The sequence below is a fragment of the Muscardinus avellanarius genome (assembly GCF_963383645.1).
Source record: "Muscardinus avellanarius genome assembly, chromosome: 1".
NCBI classification, from domain to species: Eukaryota; Metazoa; Chordata; class Mammalia; order Rodentia; family Gliridae; genus Muscardinus; species Muscardinus avellanarius.
Window position 1 is genome coordinate 32,911,935 of NC_137786.1, and position 26,676 is coordinate 32,938,610.

At 38.6% G+C, this 26,676-nt stretch overlaps 1 protein-coding gene across 2 annotated transcripts in view; it reads right to left on the reverse strand.

The window, feature by feature from the left end:
- Positions 1–26,676, reverse strand: part of NUP155 (nucleoporin 155) — a gene marked incomplete at both ends in the record, with an annotated part of 64,726 nt that overhangs the window by 35,475 nt on the left and 2,575 nt on the right. For both annotated transcript variants that reach the window (XM_080692316.1, XM_080692315.1), the window contains 13 exons: positions 3,448–3,558; positions 5,568–5,738; positions 8,339–8,439; positions 10,422–10,574; positions 11,028–11,125; positions 13,287–13,378; positions 14,574–14,647; positions 16,477–16,582; positions 18,205–18,371; positions 18,747–18,839; positions 22,745–22,815; positions 25,295–25,391; positions 25,791–25,928. In XM_080692316.1, the coding sequence (XP_080548442.1) occupies positions 3,448–3,558; positions 5,568–5,738; positions 8,339–8,439; positions 10,422–10,574; positions 11,028–11,125; positions 13,287–13,378; positions 14,574–14,647; positions 16,477–16,582; positions 18,205–18,371; positions 18,747–18,839; positions 22,745–22,815; positions 25,295–25,391; positions 25,791–25,928 (1,472 nt within the window). The remainder of the gene's footprint in view (positions 1–3,447; positions 3,559–5,567; positions 5,739–8,338; positions 8,440–10,421; positions 10,575–11,027; positions 11,126–13,286; positions 13,379–14,573; positions 14,648–16,476; positions 16,583–18,204; positions 18,372–18,746; positions 18,840–22,744; positions 22,816–25,294; positions 25,392–25,790; positions 25,929–26,676) is intronic.

Genomic DNA, 26,676 nt, shown 5'->3' on the forward strand with positions numbered 1-26,676 from the left:
TGCTGGCTTAAGTGACCCTGTTTCCAATTAAAAATATAAAAATATGGGTCTGGGAGTATAGCCCGGAGGTAGAAGGGTTCCAGGAAGCCCAGTTACCGCCCCCCCCACAAAACGGTCCTTTTTGGACAAAGGATGTTAAATGTAAACCAGAATTACCCTCTTTAAGGTGAAAAGTTTGCTTTGGCTTAAGAGATACATACAGTATGTTAATCATAACTTTTATCATTTCTTGGAATGGGATCATTTTTGGATTTCTGAAAGCAAATAATAATGAGAATATCTATTTTCTGCATTTTCCTGATTTTTAGCCTTTGAGACAACTGTTAATTATCAAGGCAATCTGTACTTTTAAACCCAATTTTATAAAGAATCTTATTATCTTGGCTATGTAGAATACCACCTACTGGATATAACAATTTTTGTACTTATGAACACTACGATTTTCTTAAAGATAAGTGTTGAGAGGAGTAACACGACATAAAGCTTGCAGTAAAAATGCTAAATGCTGTAGTAACTTCGAACTAGTATTTTATTTATTTGTTTGTTTGTTTGTTTGTTTATTTATTTTGTGGGTATGGGGATGGAACCCAGGGGCATTCGATCCCCAAGCTACACCCCGTGCCCTATTTTTTATTCTTTATTTTGAAACTGGGTCTCACTAAGTTGCGGATGGCTTCACTAAGTAGCTGAGGCTGTCCACGAACCGGACAGTCCTCCAGTCTCAGCCTCCCAAATGCTGGCATTACAAGTGTGCGGCACCACGTCCGACTCGAACTAGTATTTTCTTGTGTTAACTTGAACCATGAAATCGTTACAATGTCTTATCACATAATTTGATTATACAGGTACACTTCCGATTTTATCCATTAACTCACATGGTAGTGATGTCCTATACTTTTGGATCAGTTTGAAAGTAAAAATTAGATCTTTTAAAGAACTCATAGTTAACAGCTAAGTCAAAGTCATAATTTATAAGTGTTAAAGAAGGACTTAAAATTTGGGAAACTTTTGTTGGGCATAGTAATAACTGCGCAAATAGAATAAATTATGTCAAAATGATAATGTGTTCTAATTAGAAGTACAGAGCTTTGAGTTAAGTGGTATAATGGTAACTTTTGACTATTAACCATGATTTCTCTAAAAGCATGGTCCAGTAATCTTACTCACTGCAGTATTTAACAGCTTGTTACTGTTTTTGGCACATCTGGTAATGAATTTTAAGTTGCAGTAATTGTCCAATACCTCTAAATTAAAAATGACACAAAAAATACAGAAACAAATTTAATACTTAAAGAAAAAATCTACCTAGCACAAAGCACACGCTTAATATAAATGAAAGAGCCAAATCAGTTGGTATTAAAAAACTGAACACTACCGTTTTAAAGTTTAGCACAAATACCGTATTAAATGATGCTTTCTCTTGATTCTGATTTAGTTTTTGCTTTATTTCTCCTTTTATTTTTCTCATAGTATTTCTAACTTGTAGAAAATGTAAGAGGTGGCATGGCGGCAAACAGCATGACTATAATCCCAGCACTTAGGTGGCTGAGACAGCAGAAGCACAGGTTTGGAGCCAGCCTCAGCAACTCGGCAAGACCTTCAGCAATTTAGCAAAACCATGTTTCAAAAAAAAAAAAAAAACCACAAAAATGGGCTGGGGTGTAGCACCATCACCAAATGCAAAAATAACAACCAAACTACACACACACACGCGTGTGCACGCACACGTTAACATTTATGGTATGCCAGGCATTAATAAGAGTCTGGCACATTAATATAATGTAATGCACATTTTACTTGGGACTGAGGGTGGAACCCAGGGCTTTTCTACCTCCAGGCTATACTCCCAGATCTATTTTATACTTTATTTGGAAAAAGAGTCTCACTAAGTTGCTGAGGGCCTCACTAAATGGCTGAAGCTGGCTTCGAACCTGTGTGATCCTCCTGTCTCAGCCTCCCAAGCGTTGGCAAGTTCCACCACGCCCGGGCACATTTTTCATTTAGAAAACAAAACAAACATCCCTGAAATCCAGAGAATTCAAGCAACTTTTTTTTTTCCAGTAGTGGGGATGGAACCAAGGGACATTCTACTTCTGAGCTACACTACCAGCCCTTTTTTTATTCTTTACTTTAAAACGGGGCCTCATTTAGTTGCAAAGGGCCTCACTAAGTAGCCGAAGCTGTCTGTGAACCGTGATCCTCTTGACTCAGCCCCCCAAATGCTGGGATTATAAGTGTACACCACCACACTGGGTCAAGAAATTTTTTAATAGATCGTTTGAATCTAGGGTTTGCACACTTAACTTTGATCTGATATTCTTGATTTTGACCCAAACATTACCAGTTTTAACCTCATCAATTCTAGTTACAGAAATATTAATGTCTCTACACCACTGCCTCAAGTTTCTTTCTGAGGTCACTGATTGTGGGCACATGCACACGTGCCTGTGTACACACACACACACACACACACCACATATATGTACAGAGTGTCTTGCACTTTTAATAAAAAAGCTTTTTCTTTTCTTTCTTTTTTTTTTTTTTTTTTGGTGGTACTGGGAATGGAACCCAGGGGCCTTTATATCCGGGCTACACTCCCAGACCTATATTTTATTTGGAAACAGGGTCTCTTAAACCAGCTGAGGCTGGCTTCGAACCTGCATGATCCTCCTGTCTCTGCCTCCCAAGCGAGGGATTACAAGCCTGTGCCTCTATGCCCGGCAATAAAAAAAACATTTATCACATAATTTGAACACCAGACACTTGTTATCTTATTTTTTTTTATTTTTTATTTTTGGTGGTACTGGGGTTCCTGGAAGCCCTTCTACCTCTGGGCTACACTTCCAGACCTATTTTTACATTTTTATTTGGAAACAGGGTCTCCTAAGCCAGCGCGCGCGGCTGGCTTTGAACCTGCGCGATCTTCCTGTCTTTGCCTCCCAAGCGCGGGGATTACAAGCGTGCGCCACCACACCCGGCCTTGTTATCTTATTAGTATATTTTAATAAGAATTTATCAAGAGCAGCATGGTGCTGCATGCTTGTAATCCCAGTAGTTGGGAGGCTGAGACAGGAGGATCGTGGTTCGTGGCCAGCCTCAGCTACTTAGTTAAGGCCCTTTGCAACTCAGTGAGACCCTGTTTCAAAATAAAGAATAAAAAACATGGCTGGGGTGTAGCTCAAAGGTAGAATGCCCCTGGGTTCCATTACCAGTACTGCAAAAAAGAAAAAAGAAATATTTAAAAAAAGTCTTACAACTCCTTTTCTTTCAAATAAACACACACACACACACACACACACACACACACACACACACACACACACTAGAAAGAAGACTGGTAGGATTATTTATTATAATATTTTAGTTCCTATTTATGTAAAATTTGACCATTATTCCCATAGTTTCATTTTTAAAGTATCACCACATTATAAGCATATAAATAATTACCTGATGTAATTTAAAAAATCTCTCAATTTCTTCTCCATCTCCACCCACATTACTGACAAGAAGATGCCTCAGCTGATCTACAGGCCGAAGTTTATGAAACATAAGACTCCCCTAAAAAAAAAAAGGAATAACATTATGTACCAAGCTTGGCTGGCAGTTAACTGATCCTGCTACCTTCTTTAATCAAACAAATGAAACTAAAAGACAACTTCAAGAATATAAAATAAACTGGTAAAAAAGATCATTTACATTTCAACTCCCAAACTACACTACATCTATATACTCAGAGAGAAAACTCAATTGGAAAAACATTGCCCAATCCAGGCCGCCCAAGACTAGAAGATTAAAGTTAGATTGTTCAATAATAATGTTGGCACTATGGTATCCATGTAGACAAAAATGATGCTGGATCCATACTCATAACTATACCAGGATAATTCCAAACAGAACAAAGCTTTATTTTTATTTTATGCTTTTGTGGTACTGGGGGTGGATCCCAGGGACTTTTATACCTCCAGTTTACACTCCCAGACTTCTTTTATACTTTGTTTGGAAACAGGGTCTCACTAAGTTGCTGAGAGCCTCACCAAGTAGCTGAGGCTGGCTTCCAACCTGTGCGGTCCTCCTGTCTCAGCCTCCCAGCGCTGGGATTACAAGCGTGCACCACCACGCCCGGCTCAGAACAAAGATTTAAGGGAAAAGTAAGACTATAATACTACTAGAAGTAAACCAAAGAGACTTTGGGTGAGTTCTTTCATAAACTTTAGTGAGGAAGCACTTTAGTTTGAAAAGATAACTTAAAATTTTGATTACTTATAAAATAGCTAGCATGGGGAAAAAAAATCTCTGTAAACAAAGTCAAATGACAAAGCAGGCAAATTATTTGAGGCTAAAATCACAAAAACTTCCCTAATACATAAATCTTAATTTTAGGCTGGGTGTGGGGCACATGACTGTAATCCTAGTACTCGGGACACTGAGACAGGAGGATTGCAAATTCATGGCCAGCCTCAGCAGCTTAGTGAAACAATCTGCAACTTAGTGAGACCTTGTTTCAAAATAAAGAAATAAAATAGGGCTGGGGTATAGTTTGGAGGTAGAATCCCCCCTGCCATTCAATCCTCAGTACCACCAAAACTAACAACAACAAAAAACTTAATTCTACAAATCAAAAGGACAACCACATAGGGACAACCACATAGAAGTTTAGGATACATTCCAAGGCACCCATTGGATGCCTGAAACCAAAGATAGTACCAAATCCTATAAATAGGCACTACAAAATTAAGTCAGTCTGCCTGGGGTGGTGGCGCACGCTTGTAATCCCCGCGCTTGGGAGGCAGAGACAGGAGGATCACATAGGTTCGAAGCCAGCCTCAGCTGGCTTAAGAGACCCTGTTTCCAAATAAAAAATAAAATAGGTCTGGGAGTATATCCCGGAGGTAGAAGGCCCCTGGATTCCACCCCCAGTACCACCACCACAAAAAAACAAAACAAAAAGATCTAAGTCAGTCTGATAAGCAAGACAGACACCAAGTGACTAACAGGCAGTAGCATAGATAGCTGAGTTATGCGGGACAAAGGGATGATTCATGTTTTAGTAGCCAAAGCTAGAAGGCACAAGATTTCATCATGCTACTCAGAAGAACATTTAATTACAACTTATGACTTCTGATTTCTGGAAATTTCTAATAATTTTCAGAATACATTTAACTTCGTGGGGGTTACTAAAACCTTAGAAAAGTGAAATTTCAGATGAGGAAGCACTAGGTTATAGAATAGAATAGGAAGAGATACTTCACAGAAGCAAACGCTTGAGAAGACAGTCCATTTCTTAATAAAAGAACAGCCAAATAAGGTATCTAGTATAAGGTAATGGGAGTGGCTGTGAGGAAAGAGGCATTTACAGATATCATGAGCAAATGCATATAGGGAAACCTGGCAATATTTAAAAATTATAAATGCACATGCTTTCTGGCCATGCAGACCCAATACTAGTTTTATTCATACATATAGAATGATGCATGCACAGGAATGTAGCATCATTTGTCAAGAGTATCTGACAATAGCTTTGAATGTCACTTCTCTTTTGTCTCTACTGTAAGAGAATATGTACATACCTGTGCTGAGAGAAGAACAAATTTCTTTGGAGGTAATATGTGCTGCTGTACAACAACCGGTGAGTCAGTTATTGGAATATGATCCTTATTTAAAGGTGTTATTATTTTATCTACTTTCAAATCATCTATTGCAGAAAGAGCCCAGGAATGACCATCAACACGGGTTGTCATCTGTGTAAAAGAAATATACTTTTCATACATCTTATTAAAGTTACATAAAACAGAAGCTTCTAAAAAGAAAATAAAAGGCAGAAAATTTCTAAATAAATGTAAATGTAATTTACTAATAAATCATTAATATGAATTTCCTCAAAGGTATATATTTAACTTTCTCCTATCACTTTTTTTTTGTGTGTGTGGTACTGGGGGTGGAACCCAAGGGTTTTTCTACATCCGGGCTATACTCCCAGACTATTTCATATTTGAGTTGGAAACAGGGTCTCACTAAGTTGCCAAGCGCCTCACTAAGTAGTTGAACCTGTGTGATCCTCCTGTCTCAGCCTCCCAAGTGATGGGATTATAAGCGTGCACGACCACGCCAGGCTTTCTACTACCATATTTTCTTAACCAGGCATCTTTTATACTAATAATCTTTCATACCAGACAAAGATATCTTTAAAGATAAACTTCAAATTTTCTTGGTGCTTTATATATGAACTTCTTTAATTCCATGGCAGCTCCATAGCTACTATAATTATTACAGATTAGAAAATAGAGTAACAAAATTATATTAAGTCCTTTGCTCCATAGCTTAGGAGAGGTGGAGCCAGAATTCAACCTCTCCTCCCATCAAAACATCCCTATCAGGGCAGGGTTTGTATCTTATTGAATTGAGTTCATATACTTTATGATAGCACAAGGCTCACAGTAAATGCTCTGTAAAGTTCAAAGCGTTCAACCAAACCAACAAACCAAAAAGGACTAGCTCCTGAAACCATGTCAGAATTTTGGCAGAGCTCATTCAAATTATGCTTTTACCTCTAGGAATTGGAGTTTTCCTTCTTCCACTGCACACTGCTCCCCACTTCCCCTAAATGAAGGACTAATGTTTGAGAATCACCAGGAAGCACCCAGTGACAGAACCAAAGAGCCTATGGAGACATAGCTCCAGAGACAGCAGCAGACAGTCACACTGCAGCAGGTTTGGTTTAACTGATTTGCTCAGAAACCAACTCAGACGGGTGCGGACAGGAAGGGGTGCACAGAACAGAGGACACCAACGAGAGGGAAAGTAACGGTGTCCCCTCAGTTCATCATGAACAAGGATGAGGACGGATGACCCAGGCAGTCGGTGGGCTCATGGCAGTCTGGTCGCTCACCCAGGGTGACTACACTGATGTCATGGAGTCAAGGATTATGTTCTGGTATATGCATTTAGAACACAACTGTGTTGGTGTGTGTATATTTGCCTATGTAGAGAAGAAAGATGCAATAAGATAAAAACTTACAATTTAGGCAAAACTCCAAACAGGTTGTTAAAGTTTGTCATAATGGATTGCCTCCCAAAATACAATATATTTAGTTGGGACAAAGATAATCCCAGAAAACATTTATTTTCAGGTATACATTCTGAATGGGTTACAATGGTTCCTTAAAGATGTTTTCTTTCTTTTTTTTTCTTTTTTGATGGCACTGGGAATTCTACTGCTGAGTAGTGGCATTCTACTGCTCAGCTACACCCCAATACATTAATTAATTAATTTTTTGCAGGTTTGGGATGAAACCCAGGGCCGTTTGACCTCTGAGCTACACCTCCTGCCCTATTTTTTATTCTTTATTTTGAAACAGGGTTTCACTAAGTTACAGAATGCCTCACTAAGTAGCTGAGGCCGTCCGTGAACCGTGATCCTCCGGTCTCAGCCTCCCAAATGCTGGGATTACAAGCATCTGCCACCACACCGGACTAATCCATTTGATTTTTAAATGTTGAAACAGCCTCACCAAGTCGCTGAGGTTGGCTTCAAACCTGCCAACCTCCTTTCTCAGCCTCTGAAATACTGGAATTATTGTGAGTCACCACACCTGGCTAAAGATGTTTTTAGTGATTAACATAATAACTTCTGATTTGACAGAAGTAAAACAAAGAATTAATGAAATGATTTTTTCCAAAATGACTTTTAAACATGTATTACTATTAGAAGCAAACAGCCATAAATCAGAAGATAAAGTTCCTGCCGGGTGTGGTGGTACACACTCGTAATCTCAGTGCTTGGGAGGCTGAAACAGGAGAATCGCAGATTCGAAATCAGCCTCAACAACTTAGACCATTTCAAAGTAAAGAATAAAAATAGGGCTGGGGTTGTAGCTCAGAGGAGAATGCCCAAGGGCTCAATCCTCAGCACCATAAATAAATAAATAAATAAATAAATAAATAAATAAATACACACATAAATGAATGAATAAATGAATAAATAAAGTTGCTTACCAAGTTGTTCTTTACTTAAAAATTGTATGTGGCCGGGTGTGGTGGCATTCGCTTGTAATCCCAGCATTTGGGAGGCTGAGATGGGAGGACTGTGGTTTGCAGTCAGCCTCAGCTACTGAGTGAGTCTTTCTGCAACTTAGTAAGACCCTGTTTCAAAATAAAGAATAAAAAATAGGGCTGCTGGTGTAGAGAGAGAACAAGAGCTGGGGGGTGAGTCTCAATGGTATAGCGTTTGCCAAGTATATACCCAATGCCCTTGAGTTTGTTTGATTCTCAAAAATAAAAAAAAAAAAAGAAAGAAAGAAAATACATAAAATTGATTTTTAGAATCTTCAGAATAACTTACTTGGGTTTCCATCATTGGCTTTTGGAAAGGAAAGGTATCATGGTTGACACACCATAAAATGTCATTATCCTCATTTTCTGAGGCTGCCATCAATAGAATACCTATGTTTAATAGACAAAAACTATATTATACAAAGTTTGATGTGTTACTAATGACTTAAAACAATTAACATTAGTATATGCATTTAATATTAATCTTTATAAGCAAACAAGTTACAAAATAAACAATAAATTCTTTGAATGAACATATATTATCAGTATGGTAGAGTTGTTCACTATTCTCTGTCACTTGTTTTGTGTGTACTAGGGATCGAGGCCAGAGGCATTCTCCCTCTGAGCTACACCTCTGGCGCTATTTTGTTCTGTTTTGTTTTTTGTGGTACTGGGGTTCCTGGAAACCCTTCTACCTCCGGGCTATACTACTCCCAGACCTATTTTTACATTTTTATTTTGGAAACAGGGTCTCCTAAGCGCAGCTGGCTTCGAACCTGCACGATCCTCCTGTCTCTGCCCACCACACTCAGCTATTTTGTTTTTAATTTTGAAACAGGGTCTCACTAAGTTGCTGAGGCTAGCCTCAAACCTGCAATCCTCCTGTCTCAGCCTCCCAAGTACTGGGAATAAGGGTGTGCATCACCACATCCAGTTTTAATGTTCTCAATCTTATACTATATTACTTTCAGATAAATATTTGCTTTATCTTTTTTAGTTTTCTCTCTCTCTCTCCTCTTCTTGGTGGTATAGGGATTGAACTCAGGGACACTACCACCAACCTAATTTCCAACTTCTTTATTTTTTAAGACAGCATCTCACTAAATTGCCCACGTTGGTCTTGAATTTGTAATCCTCTTACCTCAGCTTCCCAAGTACCTGGGATTACAGGTGTGCACCAACCTGATAAGATTTTTTCACATTTTAATGTCTTTGAAGTTAGAAGTCAAGTATGGTGGTACACATTTATAATCCTCATACTTGGGAGACTGAGACAAGAAAATAGCAGGTTCGAGGCCAGCCTTAGCAAGGCCCTCCACAACTTAATGAGACCCTGTTTCCAAATAAGAAAAAATGGGCAGGGCATGGTGGTGTACAGTTGTAATCCCAGCATTTTGGGAGGCTGACACAGGAGGATTACGGTTTGAGGACAGCCTCAGACATTTAGGCCCTATGCAACCCCGTGAGACCTTATTTCAAAATAAAGAACAAAAATGCTAGGCGTGTAGTTTGGAAGTAGAATGCCCCTGGGTTCTATCCCCAGTACTGGAATAAATAAATAAATAAATAAATAAATAAATAAATAAATTAAATAAAATTTGGCTGGGAACATAACTTGGAGGTAGAATGCCTCTGGGTTCAATCCCCATTATGGAAAAAAAAAAAAAAAAAAAAAAAAAAAAAGCCGGGCGTGGTGGCACATGCTTGTAATCCCAGCATTTGGGAGGCTGAGACTGGAGGATCACGGTTCGCAGACAGCCTCAGCTACTTAGTGAGGCCCTCTGCAACTCAGTGAGACCCTGTTTCAAAATAAAGAGAAAAAAAAAAAAAAAAAAGGCAAGAGGTGTAGCTCGGAGGTCAAACGCCCCTGGGTTCCATCTCCAGACCCGCAAAAAAAAAAAAAAAAAAAAAAAAAAAGAGAGAAAGTTAGACTATATTTTGAAATTAATAGGCTGGGCATGGTGGTGCACGCTTGTAATCCCAGCACTTGGGAGGCCGAGACAGGAGGATCGCACAGGTTCGAAGCCAGCCTCAGCTACTTAGTGAGACTCTCAGCAACTTAGTGAGACCTGTTTACAAATAAAGTATAAAACAGGTCTGGGAGTATAGCCTGGAGGTAGAAAGCCTCTGGGTTCCACCCCCAGTACCACACACACACACACACACACACACACACACACACACACAAAGGAAAAAAAAAGACAGAAATAGGCTTAACTATTTAATTAATTTTATGAAAACTTATTTAGTACATAAAATATTGTACTTATAATAGTATCTAATAGAAAATGACATTGCTTATGTACTGGTGAAATCAAGAACACTGAATAAAAATGATGGGGGTGCTAGAAGAATGTCAGAGATAAACTTACCTTTACTATAAAGAGCTTTATGTACTTTTGAAGGCTTTTCCACCGTTGAAGATGCTGAGAATCCAGGAGGCAAGCGCACATGAACCAGCGTCAATGTATTAGGCCGTGCTAATGGCTGTCTAAATGGACAAGTGCTGAAATATAACCTGACACCTGATGATGGAGTAAAATCATGCATCAGTAGCAGCAAACAATGAACCTGAGGCACATGTGTATCAAATTTTATAGAGAAACAAACTGCTAAAATCATACATCATTTTCCTCATTGATCTTAAATCACCATCTGGACAATCACCTGAAATAGATTTCTAAGAAAATGCAACACATTTCAGTAGAAAGAACTTGCTGTGACAAGCCAAGACAGCCTCCATTCTGGCTCAGGCTGCCACTAAGCATGAGCCTCTTAATCTTCAGGTCTGGTTATATAGCTATAAAATGAGTAGACAGAGGCAGAGGAATTTTTTATTTTATAAAATCCTTAATTTTAGGCCTTATTAATATGGCTTGACAACTGACAGAGGAAAAAATTTCCAATGGTAAATTTCCATATCTAAATATTAATAAAATTGCAACAGAAATAGTAGATATATGAATAAAATTACCTACCTGCATGTGTGACAGCCAATAACTGACAGTCCAATGATTCAGAATTTTCAATCACTGCAATCTGAACAATTGGCTTAAAAACAGAACGATCAATGGTCCTAAAAAGAAAGGAAAACACTAAAGTATGCTTCTACTAATTTATTTGCTTATTTTTTGATACTAGGGATTGAACCCAGATGCGAGACACCCACCCCACGCCCAATTTTATTTCTTATTTGGAAACAGGTCTCACTAGATTGCTGAGAATCTTGCTAAATTGCCAAGGCTGGCTTTGAACCTGCAATACCTGTCTCAGCCTCCCAAGTATTGGGATTATAAGCATGTGCCACCATGCCTGGCTTCCATCATCAGGCTAAATTAATTAATTTCCTAGGAAAATAATAAAATAGCAGCAAGAAGTGGCAAAAGTTCTAGAATATGTATTTAAAATGAATATAGTTAAGATTATCCCAATTTTCAAACAAAGATCACAACAAAAGGCTAAAACCACTATATCAATGGTTGGTGAGAAACAAAGTGATCTCAGAGCATCAAACTACCAGTGTAGAGATTAGCCCTAGTTAAAAAAGGGGGAAATGAACCTTTGTAATGAAAGAATTGTAATGGAGAGAATCGACAGTGGTAAAACTGATTGTCTCCTTATATACATGGGGAAGAAAGTTTATGCCATCAATGTAATATTGGATAAAAAATACATTATTGAGAACTGAATTATAGGGAAAGAAAGACAAATTCAGAAATTGAAATATTCTTTTTTTTTTTGGTGGTACCAAGGGTGGAACCCAGGGGCTTTCTACGTCCAGGCTACACTCCCAAACCTATTTTATACTTTATTTGGAAACAGGGTCTCACTAAGTTGCTGAGAGCCTCACTTAAGTAGCTGAGGCTAGCTTCCAATATGTGCGATCCTCCTGTGTCAGCCTCCCAAATGCTGGGATTACAAGTGTGTGCCACCATGCCCAGCTAGAAACTGAAATCGTGGTTCACGGACAGTCTCAGCTACTTAGTGAGGCCCTTCACAACTCACTGAGACCCTGTTTCAAAATAGGGCTGGGAATATAGCTCAGAGGTAGAATGCCCCTGGGTTCCATCCCCAGTGCCGCAATTAAAAAAAAAAAAAAAAAAAAGATTTGGGGACTATGGGAAATTTTATCTGAACCATTTATTATACCATTTTAATAGCAGATATAGAATTACTGTTAATTTTCTTAGGTGTGGTAATGATACTGTGGTTAGAGAAAGAGACTTACACAGAAGAATCTAGGGGTGAAAGGCATGATGGCAACAACTTACTTGCAAATGGCTCTTAAGAAAGAGTAAGCAAACAAGGCAAAATGCTAGCAATTGGTGATTTTAGATAATGGGCCTATTAATTTTTATTATACTGTGTTCTTTTTTTTTAAATGGTACTGGGGATGGAACCCAGGGGCATCCAACCTCTGAGATACAACCCCAGCCCCATTTTTTATTCTTTATTTTGAAACAGGGTCATACTGAGTTGGAAAGGGCCTCACTAAGTAGCTGAGGCTGTCCTCTCAAACAGTGATTCTCCTGTCTCAGCCTCCCAAATGCTGGGATTACAAGCATGCGCCACCATGCCCGGATTCCATACTGTGTTCTTTTCATTTCTCTCTAGACTTGGGAATTTTTTCAAAAGTTGGGGGGAAAAAACTGGAAACCCTGTCTTTTTGGCCACCTGCCTTCAGAAAGTCAAGACAGTGTCTATAGCTGACCTAGGCAGTTGGTAAATATGCATTCAAAGTGTCTAATAGAGAATTCCTTGGCTTCTGGGTTAGGTTCAAGCACTTGCTTATACTGTGTAGGCCTGTCAAAAGGATGAGTAGTTACAAGATGGAGAACTATAGCATTCAAATTACACCTATAATGCTTTAACAGAGCACCTAGAACTTAAAATTCAACAAAAAAGGGCTGGGGATGTGGCTCATTGGTAGAGAGCTTGTCTATCACGTGAAAAGTTCGGGGTTTAATCCCCAACAAAGCAAATTTATAGCTCCAAGAAAATAAAACACATGCAAGCTGTACTTTATACAATAAAGCCAATCTGCCCTGTATTTCAAACCATCAAGTTAAGTATAGTTTCTAACGGCTGTTTCAGGTATACCCTACAGTATCACCTTTCTTCAACATCCCTTATCTTTCAGAGATATTTTGAGCAAAAAATTTCATCTTGGTATACTACCCATAAACAGTATTAATTATGCATGTCAATAAAATATCTGACAATAAATGACATATCACCTAGCAATGTTTCCAGCAGCAGAGACAATAGCATTCTGTGAAACGGAGGCAACTCGACTCATTCCCTGTCCATCGTGACCCAAATCATACACCTGTAAATAAAAAGTTGTACTCACTTAAATGTGATTTCCTTTTGTTCACTCGTTTCTCCCTCTCTCCATCTTTCCATTTTACTGGAGATTGAACCCCGGGGTTCAATCTACTTCTAAACTACCCAGTCCCAAGGGCATTCTATCTCTAAACTACCCAGTCCTAAAAAACCCAGTCCTATTTTATTTATTTAATTTTTGCAGTACTGGGATCGAACCCAGAGGCATTCTACCTCCGAGTTACATTCTTCGCCCTACTTTTTATTCTTTATTTAGAAAGAGGATTTCACTAAGTTGCAGAGGACCTCACTAAGTAGCTGAGGCTGGCTGGGAACCTGCGATCCTCCTTTCTCCGCCTCCCAAATCCTGGGATTACAAGTGTGTGCCATCACCCAGCCTATTTTATTTTATTTTGCAGTACTGGGGATGGAACCTAGGGGCATTCCGAGCTACACCCACAGCCCTGTTTTCCATTCTTTATTTTGAAACAGGGTCTTACTGAGTTGCAAAGAGCCTCACTAAGCAGCTGAGGGTGGCTGCAAACCGCGATCCTCTTGTCTCAGCTTCCCAAATGCTGGGATCACAAGCATGTGTCACCAGGCCTGGCTTTAGTTTTTATTTTGAAACAAGGTCTAAGTTAAGGCCTCCTGGCTTCAAACCTGAAATCCTCCTGTGTTAAGTACTTCCTAAGTACTGGGATTGCAGGCATGAGAAACCACCTTCAGCTACTATACTATATGCATTTTACTAAATAAACTTTCCCTTTTTAGGGATCCTTTAATTTTGTTACTTAATACAAGTATGAAAGCGTTCAGTTCTAAAAACTCATAAAAAAGGAGTCCTAAGAAATAATTTGGGTTGCTTTATTTATTTATTTTTGTGAAACAGGGGATGGAACTCAGGGCATTCTTCCTCCAAGCTACACCTCTCCTCGCCCTATTTTTTATTCTTTACTTAGAAACAGGGTGTAAGTTGTGGAGGGCCTCACTAAGTAGCTGAGGCTGGCTGCGAACCTGCGATCCTCCTCTCTGTCTCTCAAATACTGGGATTACACATGTGCGTCACCATACCCAGTGGGGATGCTTTTTGTAAAAAAAGCACACAATTCAGAGAAAGTTTAAAAATGACTAACTCTTCTTACTTAATAAAACAGGAATATTTTTCTACTCTTAAATGGTAGTATTATATGATTACTTACTTGTATTACTCCTTTTTCTGATCGCGTATATAAAATATTTCTAGAATTATCAATTGCAATTTGAACAATAGGATCTAAAAAACAAAAGAAAAAAACTCAAGGATTACCAGATTGAACACAATATTCACTTATAACAAAAATTGCTTAAGTGGAACTTTTCATTCAGAGGCTTTCCTCCCTCTTGTCTGGTATTTATGTTGCAGGATATCTGTATAAGGACCAAGCCAGGAAGCACTTAGGTCAGACAACAGATATCAAATACTGAGATAGGGTTAAGAGCATCACCGATAATTTACTCTGTCCTCTAAATAAATTTTAGAACAAATTAAACTAAGTACATTATTCATCATTCAACAATATTTAACGAATATTTACTATACCCTAAAAATACACAAATTACACTGTAATCTTCAAGAAACTTCCAATTTAATTTAGTAATTCATTGTGCGAAGAAACATAAGTTATAATCATTATTACTACATTAGGACATTTCAGTCAGAAGTGGACCACATGCATACAATGTGGTCCTATAAGACTGTATCACCTAGCCAGGCATGGTGGTGCCATTTGGGAGACTAAGAGGACCACAGTTCTTGGCCAGCTTCAGCTACTTAGTGAGGCCCCCTGCAAGTCAGACCTTGCTTCAAAATTAAGAATAAAAAAATAGGGCTGGGGTGGTAGCTCAGAGGTAGAATGCTCCTGGGTTCCATCCCCAGTACCACACAGGCAAAAATAAATAAATAAATAAATAAAAAATAGGGCTGGGGATGTAGCTCGGAGGTAGAATGGCCCTGGGTACCATCTCGATTACCACACACACACACACAAAAAGATCATATTACATAGTGATGTTATAGCAACCTTAGTTGTATAAGCATACTCTATATTAGGACAATGCCAAGATTGTCTAAGAAGGCATCTCTTAGAATATATCCCCATCGTTAGGTAAAGCATGACTAAAAATTCTGTAATATTAAATTTTAGGTATGTAAGTTTGTTTGTTTGCTTATTTTGCGGGTCTGGGGATGAAACCCATGGGCATTTGACCTCCGAGCTACATTCCCTGCCCTATTTTTTATTCTTTATTTTTGAAACAGGGTCTCACTGAGTTGTGGAGGGCCTCACTAAGTAGCTGAGGCTGTCTTTGAACCATGATCCTCTGGTCTCAGCCTCCCAAATGCTGGGAATTACAATCGTGTGCCATCACACCCGGCAGTGTATTTATTTTTTAGGTACTAGATATTGAATCCAGATGCATTCTACCTCTGAGCTACAATCCCAGCCCTTTTATTTCTTATTTTGAAACAGGGTCTTCTAGGTTGCTAAGAGTCTTACTAAGTTGCTGAGGGTACTCTTGAACCTGCAATCATCCTGTCTCTGCCTTTCAAGTACTGGGGTTACAAGTGTGAGCCACCACACCCAGCTGGTATCTTATTCTAGCAAAGAATATAAAATTATTTTATTTAAATCCCTTAGTTCACTAAAATCTAATATGTATCCATTATATATTGAGAATTTTAGACCAGGCAATACACATATTAGATGTCTGAATATCTCTCTCTCTCTCTCTCTCTCTCTCTCTCTCTCTCTCTCTCTCTCTCTCTCTCTCTCTCTCTCACACACACACACACACACACACACACACATAAGTTTAAGTATACATATTGTTTTGGACACATGTTTATGATGCTGCATTTATCAGAATTAAGTAACTTGAGAATAAAATCCATACTTTCTTTGCACTGCATTTTGTAATTAATTCCTTTACCCTTTGCAAGACTTTATGAATACATAACAAATGTTAGAGTATGACAAAGTGTCGTAATTAAGAACTCTGAAGAAAATATTAAATCAAAGGTGTGTTAAAATTTTGTTTTATTTACCAAATTTATTTTCTACTTACCATCTTCTGAGAATGTGAATTGTAGCAAGGAAGGAACAAGGAAAGAAAGTGCACTCTTTGAGTGGTTTATCTTCCTACATCTTTGACTAAACCAACCTGCTTCTGCCTTAAAGAAAAAAAAATAGACTTGTAAAGGTATATAACTTAAAACAACTGATGTATACCATATTTATCAAAATACTCAAGCCTTCATGAATTACCAACAATTTCAAATGAAGTGAGATACTGCCTTTACAATTATCTGCTGAGCTGGGCGTGGTCGTGCACACTTATAATTCCAGCATTCGGGAGGCTGAGACCAGAGGATTGAGGTTCGTGGCCAGCTTCAGCTACTTAGTGAGGCCCTCCACAACTTAGTGAGACTCTGTTTCAAAAATAAAGACTAAAAAAATAGGGCAGAGAGTGTAGCTCGGAGGTTGAATGCCCCTGGGTTCCATCCACCCCCCCAACAAAAAATTAACTACTAAATTTAGTCCTGTAATTAAGTGTTTACCAAGTACAGGCAATCTAAAGAATTTCTAGACATACTGTTAAGGGAAAAGTCAATTATAAAAATATAATTATCTAAATAAGAGCATACATTCAAGCCAGCATGGTGACACACAGCTATAATCCCAATACTAGGGAGGCAGAGACAGAAGTATCTAGGTTTGCAGCTAGCCTCGGCAACTTAGTGAGGCTTTCCATAACTTGTTTCTTTTTTTCTTTTTATGGGCTTTTATTGGTGCATTATATTCTCACAATATAATGTAAATCATGTTGACAATGACATGCATGTGCAAAGTACTTGGTGCCTCTGCCTTCCCATTTAGACCATGTTTCAAAATAAAAAATAAAACAAAATAAGACAAGGGATGTAGCTCAGAGGTAGAAAGGCCCTGGTTTCAATCCTAAGTACCACACATCAACAAAGGAGAGAAAAAGCATACATTCAAGAAAGTATACTGTGTTTCTTTATATGCATGCGCGTGCGCGCGCGCGCACACACACACACACACACACACTACATTAATGTACATATCATGGTCTGCAAAGACAATACACAGAGGTGATAATGGAAGCTGGGATATAGCTTAGCAGCAGAGCACTTGGCTAGCATAGAGGCACTGGGTTTGATACCCATCATTACAAAAATAGAGAGACACAGACAGAGGAAGGAAAACTGATAATAATTTTTACCTCTGGGTAAAAGACTATATGACTAGTTTTGCCGTCATAAAGTAGAGATAGAAGACTACATCTTTAACTGCAAGACTTAACATTTCCCTTAAGAATATATTATGTCTAGGACATGGAAGGGAATATGTAATGAGTTGTGCACATTGTTTTTCATCACACTAAATTTCATCTCACTATGATGTATAATTCTTTTTTTTTTTTTTTTTTGCAGTACTGGGGATGAAATCCAGGGGCATTTTACCTTCGAGCTACACCCCCAGTCCTATTTTTTATTCTTTATTTTGAAACAGGGTCTCACTGATTTGCAAAGGGCCTCACTAAGTAACTGAGGTTGTCTGCAAACTGCCATCCTTCTGTCTCAGCCTCCCAAATGCTAGGATTACAAGCATGTGCCACCACACCCAGCTATGATATATAATTCTAATGCACTCATAAAATATTTTTAAAATGACACTATGTGATCTAATCAGAAAATTAAAACAAAAGCTCATCTTTTACTACTTCACCAAGAGAAAGAAAATAAAGGATATTTATAAAGATCAAACTTACTTGGTATGCTACTTCATATAAACAGCCATCCTTCCCAGCCAAGAAAATCCTGCCATTATCAGTGGAAGTTATTGCTAGAAGGTAAGTGTTATCAGTGGGAAGAGAATATAAAGGATCTGGAAGCAACTGCATTCCACCAGACATGCTGTCATTCAGAATCCCAGAACCTATTTTTTTTTTTAAGGAAAAAATATAAGAATCAGTTTGTTAATCATATTAAAGTATAGAGTGATCTTTGCATTATCTTCAGAATTAATATTCATATTGAATTCTTACTAAAATACCCCAAAACTTCCATAACATACATTTTAAAATTACAAGAAATGTCATTCAAATATTTATACTCACAGCAAGAAATGTATGTATTAAAACATCAAGAAAAAACTAACTGATATTATTAAATTTTGGCACAGATACTGAGTATTTGGTAGTAATACTCATTAATTCACATCACAGAATTCTATATTTCACCTAAATTAGTTTTTACATCTCATATTAGTCAACATATTATTATTTTCAAAAATATAATGTGGGTACCATACCTGTTTGTAAATTGGCATAGCTGAGTCCAAGAATTACTATATCTACAGGGGTTGCCAAAACCAAGAGGTGTCGTACATGAGGCTGAAAGATGCCTAAGGGAAAGTAGACAAAGGGAAGGAATTTTTTTCATTAAAACAGTCAGCATTCAAGTAAGCATTAATAGAATATGGTTTTACCCTTAAAATAAGTTACTATTTAACAGTAAATAAAAAGTTTGAATTGGGCATGGTGGTGCACACTTGTAAAGCCAGTACTTGGGAGGCTGAGACAGGAAATCAGGTTCGTGGCCAGCCTCAGCTATTTAGTGAGGCTCTCTGCAAATTAGTGAGAGCCCATTTCAAAATAAAGAATAAAAAATAGGGCTGGGGATAGTTCGGAGATAGAAGGCCTTTGGGCTCTATCTCCAGTACTACCAAAAAGAAGAAAAAAGAAATAAAATCTAATTTCAATTCAGTTAGTTCTGATGTTCAAATATTACAATTTAAATAAGTACACCAGAGGCTGGTTGTAATCCCAGCCTTTGGGAGGGGGAGACCAGAGGATTGTAGTTCTCGGATAGCCTCAGCTACTTAGCAAAGCCCTTCACAACTCAGTTAGACCTTGTTTCAAAAATAAAAAGATTAAAAAATAGGGCTGGGAATGTAGCTTGGAGGTACAATGCCCCTGGGTTATATTCTGGATACCGTACAAAAAAAAAAAGTAAGCTGGGCGTGGTGGCACACACTTGTAATCCCAACGTTTAGGAGGCTGAGACAGGAGGATCACGGTTCATGGACAGCCTCGGCTACTTAGTGAGGCCCTTTGCAACTCAATGAGACCTTGTTTCAAAATAAAGAGTAAAAAATAGGGCTAGGGTGTAGCTCAGAGGTAGAATGTCCCTGGGTTCCATCCCCACATCCCCAGTACTGGAAAAAAAAAAAAAAAAAAAAAAAGTAAATAGTAGTAGAAAAGAACCACATTGGAAAACATTCCATATTAATGTTATGTAAAAACTGTTACATTACAAATTTAGTTTAAGTTTATTTTATTTTATTTGTAGTACTGGGGACTGAATCCAAGAGCACTCTACTACTGAGCTACACTCCAATTCTTTTTTTTTTTTTTTTGAGACAGGGTGTTGCTAAGATAGGGAGGCTAAGTTTGAACTTTCTATCTACCTGCCTCAGCCTCCCAAGTAAGTAGGATTACAGGCAAGTGTCATCCCGTTCAGATTATAACATAACATACTTTTCAGAGTCAGAATTTTCCATATTTATTAGTAACAAAGGTCAAAGTAGTTCAATCAAAGATAAAGCGTCAAAGTCAAAACACTGCCACAATTTAGCCAGGTGTGGTGGTGCACACTTGTAATTCCAGCATTTGGGAGGTTGAGACAGTAGAAACGCAGGTATGCAGCCAGCTTCAGCTACTTAGTGAGGCCCTTTGCAACTCAGTGATACCCTGCCTGTTTCAAAAAATAAAAAATAGGGCTGAGGGTGTAGCTCAGAGGTAGAATGCCTCTGAGTTCCACCCCCAGTACCAAAAAAAAAAAAAAAAAAAAAAAAACTGCTGCAATTTCAATATTGTATTGAATTTTGTATTTGAATAGAATAAAATCTTTAAATTTTATTATTTGTTTTAGATGAACAATTAAAATGTGGAGAAGTTGCTGAGGTTGTTATCAAATTTGTGATGCTTCTGTCTCAGTCTCCCAAGTATTGGGATTACAGGCATGTGCTACTGTATTGGGCTGGCCATTGATTTTTCTATGAATAAACTTTTAAATAAAGAAAATAATCCGGGCATGGTGGCACATACCTGTAATCCCAGTACTTGGGAGGCTGAGACAGGAGGATTGAGACTGTTTCCAAAAAACAAAACAAAACAAACCAGGTTGGGGATATAGTTCAAAAGTAAAATGCCCGTGGATTCAATCTCTAGTATCTTCCTGCTATGCACACACACAAGAAAACAAAACAAAACAAAACCCGAGAGAGACATACATCACCAGGGTAAAGAGTTTTAAGATTCTATATAAAGAAAAGACATTTCTAATTCTATCAAATGTATAGAAATGCAAGTTTCAGCTGGGCATGGTGTCACACGCTTGTAATCCCAGCTCTTGGGAGGCTGAGACAGGAGGAATACACAGGTTCGAAGCAGCCTCAGCTACTTAGTGAGGTTCTCAGCGACTTAGTGAGATCCTGTTTCCAAATAACGTATAAAATAGGCCTGGGAATATAGCCTGGAGGTAGAAAAGCGCCTGGGTTCCACACCCAGCACCACAAAAAATAAAATAAAGATGCACATTTCAATTAAAAAAAAAAAAAAACTTAAAATTTCAAAACTGTAATTTCCTTTTTTGAGTATGGTACTAGGGATGAACGTAGGAGCCTTATACCTCTGAGTTACACCCCTGGCCCTAGTTTGCTTTTTGAAACAGGGCTTCACTAAGTTGCTCCTCCTGTCTCAGCCTAAGGAAAAAATTTTTATTCAGGTCTTGTTTAAGAAACAAATTTTGTCATTGTTGCCTCTTGCAGGAAGGCATTCAAAGAGTATATATTAAATTTAAATAAATCCATTCTGCTTACCCGTATCTGCAATAAAAGATTTGGCTATCAAGGTGATATTGAAAGTTAAACAATGCTTATAACTTCTATTTATTCTGAACTCTATTCTCACTTCCACTGGGCTATCAAGTCTAAAAATATGATGAGACAAAATGAGTTTTTAGATAAAATTCAATAATTGATAAACAATCTATAAAGCAAAAAAATTCAAGTAAGCCGGGCGTGGTGGCGCACGCTTGTAATCCCAATGCTTGGGAGGCTGACACAGGAGGATCACACAGGTTCCAAGCCAGCAGCCTCAGCTACTGAGTGAGGCTCTCGGCAACTTAGTGAGACCCTGTTTCCAAATAAAGTATAAAATAGGTCTGGGAGTATAGCCTGGAGGTAGAAAAGCCCCTGGGTTCCACCCCCAGTACCACACACACACACACACACACACACACACACACACACACACACACACACCGGGAAAAAAAAATCAGGTAAATGACAGAGAAGTAAAAAATCTAAATAAAAGCTGGGCGTGGTGGCGCAGGCTTGTAATCCCCATGCTTGGGAGGCAGAGACAAGGAGGATCGTGCAGGCTCCCCATTATCACACACATACAAATTTACAGTTTAATATTTAAGAGTCAGGGGCTGGGGATGTCGCTCAGTGATACAATGCTGGCCTAGAATGCACAGGCTCTGGTTTCAATCTCCAGCCCTATTAAAAATAAGATTCCCACCAGTAAAGTGAATAAACATTTAAAATTTCTAATCACTTTGGTTTGTTTTTTTATTTTTTGTGGTCTGGGGATTGAATCCAAGAGCATTTTACCTCCACGGTACACCTTCAGCCCCAATTTTTGTTCTGAAACAGGGTCTTACTCGGTTGCTGAGAATCTCACTACATTGCTGAGGTTGTCCTTGAACTTGTGATCCTCCTGTCTCAGCCTCCCAAGCATAAGATTACAGGTGTGTGCCACCATGCCCAGTCCTAATCACTTTGTATATTGCTTGCTTGCCTGCCTGCTTGCTTTCTTTCTTTCTTTCTTTCTTTCTTTCTTTCTTTCTTTCTTTCTTTCTTTCTTTCTTTCTTTCTTTCTTTCTTTCTTTTTTTGCATGTCTGGGGATGGGACCCAGGGACATTCAAACTCCAAGCTTCATCCCCTGCCCTATATTTTACTCTTTATTTTGAAACAGGGTCTCACTAAGTTGCAGAGGCCTCACTAAGTAGCTGAGGCTGTCCACGACCCACGATCCGCAATCCTCCAGTCCCGGCCTCCCAAATGCTGGGATTACAAGCCTGTGGCACCACGCCTGGCGTGTATTTCTTATTAGAAGTAATTCAGAGTAAAATTTCAATGGGAAACTCAACTACTTGTAATAATTTATTATTCAGTTTTAGAGCATTTGGAGTCTATGCATATTCAAGCATAATCTCATTTTTATATTTTAAATTCTTACCAGGTTTTGGTTTCACAAGCCCCACAGCAAGAATAGTCTCACTAAGTCCATCAAAATAGGCAAGGTCTCCTCTGTCAATAATTGAAAAAAAAGGTCATAAACACAAAGAAAGCAGTCTTATTAAGCAATTAAAAAAATTATTTGAACAAATTTAGACACAAGATATAATGAAAAATAAACAAGGAAATAAATAAACTAGCAAAGAAAACTAGTTTAGTCCCAAGACCCAGGGACACAAACCTGTGTAGGCTTAATCATGAACTAGAAAAACAGGGAAAGTTATACAACATCCAAACCTTCTTTTCAACAGGACTACAAACATTAGTTACCAATAAGATCAATTGCTAGGGAAGAGGCAACTGTGTGAGGAGGACCCACTCAGAAAAGAGGACCCTCACATGGAAAACCAATGAGGAAAACAAAAACACTGAGAAAAAATCTCCACCAACTCAACCTGCATTCTAAGCCTAAGGAAAATCTAAAGGAGTTCTGATACCTGTCGTACTCTGAGGAAAACATCAACAACCAAACCAAACCCAGCTCAGTTCCTGACTTGGAAAAATTGAACTTCTTCCACAATAAAGGATTACTTGCTATACATTAGCAAAGGAAATGTCCATTTCCTTCCTTCCTTCCTTCCTTCCTTCCTTCCTTCCTTCCTTCCTTCCTTCCTTTTGCTACTGGCGATGAAGCCCAGGGAAAATCTGTCTCCAAACTATACCTCCAATCCTACTGTATTCTTTTTATTTTGAAACAAGGTATCACTAAGATGCTGAGGCTAACCTCTAACCTGTGATCCCCTGTCTCAGCCTCCCAACTACTGGGATTACAAGCATATGCCACCATGCCCAGCTAGACATGACCATTTCTAAGGATACTTGCTACATATTGCAGTACTGTGCTACACTCAATAATTTGGCTTTCAATTATAAAAAAGAGAGACAGGAAAAAAAAGAAGAAACAGGGAAAAAAGCCTTACTTCAAGAAAAAAAGTAACCAACACAACAAGGTTAATACAAACTACCAGGCAAGGAATTCGAAATAACTATAGTTAAGATACAGTACAGGCTCTAATGGAAAAATTGACAAATAGATAATATGTATAAATGGGAAAAAATCTTTAGTAGAGGGTTGGGGATGTAGCTCAGTGGTATACTGCTTGCATAGCATGCAGAAGATCCTGAGCTTAATCCTTAGGAAAACACACACATACACAATTTCAGCAGAAATGAGACAGGGAGATCACAGGTTCAAAGCCAGCCTCAGCAACCTAGTGAGACCTTGCTGCCCAAAAAGAAATAAACTGGGGCACATGTCAGAGGTAGAGTGCCCCTGGGTTGAATCCCTAGTAGGACACCAGGAAAAAAAAAGTTTATTTTCATGTAAGCTACAAATATAAGTTGCCATATAGTATCAATGTTGATTCAATGTTACAGTGTTCTGGGTGTTTGTATATGTTCCTAAAAAGAACAGGAATTATATGAGGGTAAGAGTAACATCTTAACCACTTGGCCTTCCTCTGATTAAACCATAACTCACTTAAGGATAATATGATGAAGTGAAAGTAAAACAAAATTTATCTTTATAAAGCCAAGAGAGAGATCACCAGATCAGTAGACTCGATATTTAAGAATGCCTTGGGCCTTCACCTAGATGCTATTATATACATTTAATTTACACAAGATCAGGACTCAAAATGTCAACAGAACTGCTGTCATTTCAATAAATTATTGGATGACCACTCAATAGAAATACAAGGAAAACAGAGGTCCTTAAAAATGTTATATGAACTCTCAAAAATAATTTACCAATATACACCTCTGAGCTATATATCCAGCTCTATTTTATTTTGAAACAGGGTGTCACTAAGTTACTGTGTGCTAGCTTCAAACCTGTGATTCTCCTGTCACAGCCTCCCAAGTACTAGAATTACAGGTGTGTGCCTCATCCAGCTACCAATATATTATCTTTTTTTCTTTTTTCTTCAGTATCAGAAATTGAACCCAGGAGCATTCTAGCTCTGAGCTACACCCCCAATCCTGTGTTTTATTCTTTATTTTAAAACAGGGTCTAACTAATTGCTGAAGGCCTCACTAAGTAGCTGAGGGTGGCTATGAACCTGTGATCCTCCTGTCTCAGCCTCCCAAGTACTTGGATATACTATCTTTTAATACAGGACAAGAGCTTGGGACATAGACCCTGTTACTCAAGAGTGGTACTTAGGGCTGAGAATGTGGCTCAGTGGTAAAGCACTTGTTTAATATGCAAACTTCTAATCCTTAGCAGAGCAAAGGAAGAGTGGTACGCACACTGCAGCATCAACTGGGAGCTTGTTAGAAATGAATATTCTTCTGCCTAACTCAGAGCTACAAAAAATAGAACCCACATTTTAACATTCCCAATGATTGGTATGCATACTGAGAAATACCCAGATATTAAATGAATGAAAGATAAATCAGGTAGCTTCTGAAGAGTACAGCACAAGCTGTAAGAGGCAATAGTTTATCTGAATTGCAATCACCCTGAAGCAAGTCAGCCTTAAATACATACCCATCTTCATAGTTCCACATAAATATGTCACTGTCAATTGTAAGCCAAGCTCTGCTGATAGGAGGAAACACGCCCATCATGCAGTTACACTGCATATCTGAGGTAGTATGGATGTAAGGTAGAAAGATTTCAATTTCATTTATCTTAAATTAAAAAGCTATTTCATTTCAATAGCTTTTGACTTAAAGCTTATGATTAAAAAACCCTGTCATCTGGGGACGGTGTGTATGAGTATGTGTGTATGTGTGTGTGTGTGTGTTGGTATTGGGGATTGAATCCAGGGGCATTTTAGTGGTAGAGCTCTTGCCAACTATATGTGAGGCTCTGGGTTCGATTACCAGCTGTGACCCACTTTCCAATCACAGACTACCCATATACTTACATGTTTTAAATAAAATTCTTACAGTTCATGAACTTATATATACTAATCAAACAATAAGGGTTATAGTAATAAAAATACTTATTTTGAAATAGTAAATACAAAGTAAGAGGATACGTCCAAACTGTTCAACAAGTTCAGGTGGGAGAGGAACTCTTCGGATAGAACTGATCTCTGGAAGGTTTGGTACTGACAGCAAACCAGGTCCTTGTAGAGGATAATCCATATCCGACATGCCAGAAACAGTGGGATTATCTATAAAAAATAAAGAATTGCGATTATTTATAATAAAAATGTAATGATCATCAACTAGGTATAAAGAAGCATTTCAAGCCCCTTCCCCAAAATTGTGCATGTGGTGGTTCTATTTTTTTTTTTTTTTGGTGGAACTGGAGGTGGAACCCAGAGGCTTTCTACTTCCGGGCTATACTCCCAGACCTATTTTATATTTTATTTGGAAACAGGGTCTCACTAAGTTGCTGAGAGCCTCACTAAGTAGCTGAGGCTGGCTTCGAACCTGTGCGATCCTCCAGTCTCAGCCTCCCAAGCGCAGGGATTACAAGCACGCGCCACCACGCCTGGTTTCATGTGGTGGTTCTAAAGGTACAAAGAGAATAAAGGAATCCTTGCCTGACACAATGTGGATCTGAGAAATTCCACTGATAAAGAGGGCAGAGTTAGCCGGCCGTGGTGGCACACGCTTGTAATCCCTGCGCTTGGGAGGCGCGGAGACAGGAGGATCATGCAGGTTCGAAGAGTTAGCTGGGCTTGGTGACACACGCTTATAATCCCAGTACTTGGGAGGCTGAAACAGGAGGATGGCAGGGTCACAGCCAGCCTCAGCTACTTAGTGAGGCCCTCCACAACTTAGTGAGACCCTGTTTCAAAACAAAGAATAAAAAATAAGGCTTGGGGTGTAGCTCAGAGGTAGAATGCCCCTGAGTTCAATCCCCAGTACCTCCCCTCTCCCCCACCACACCAAAAAAAAAAAAAAGAGGACATA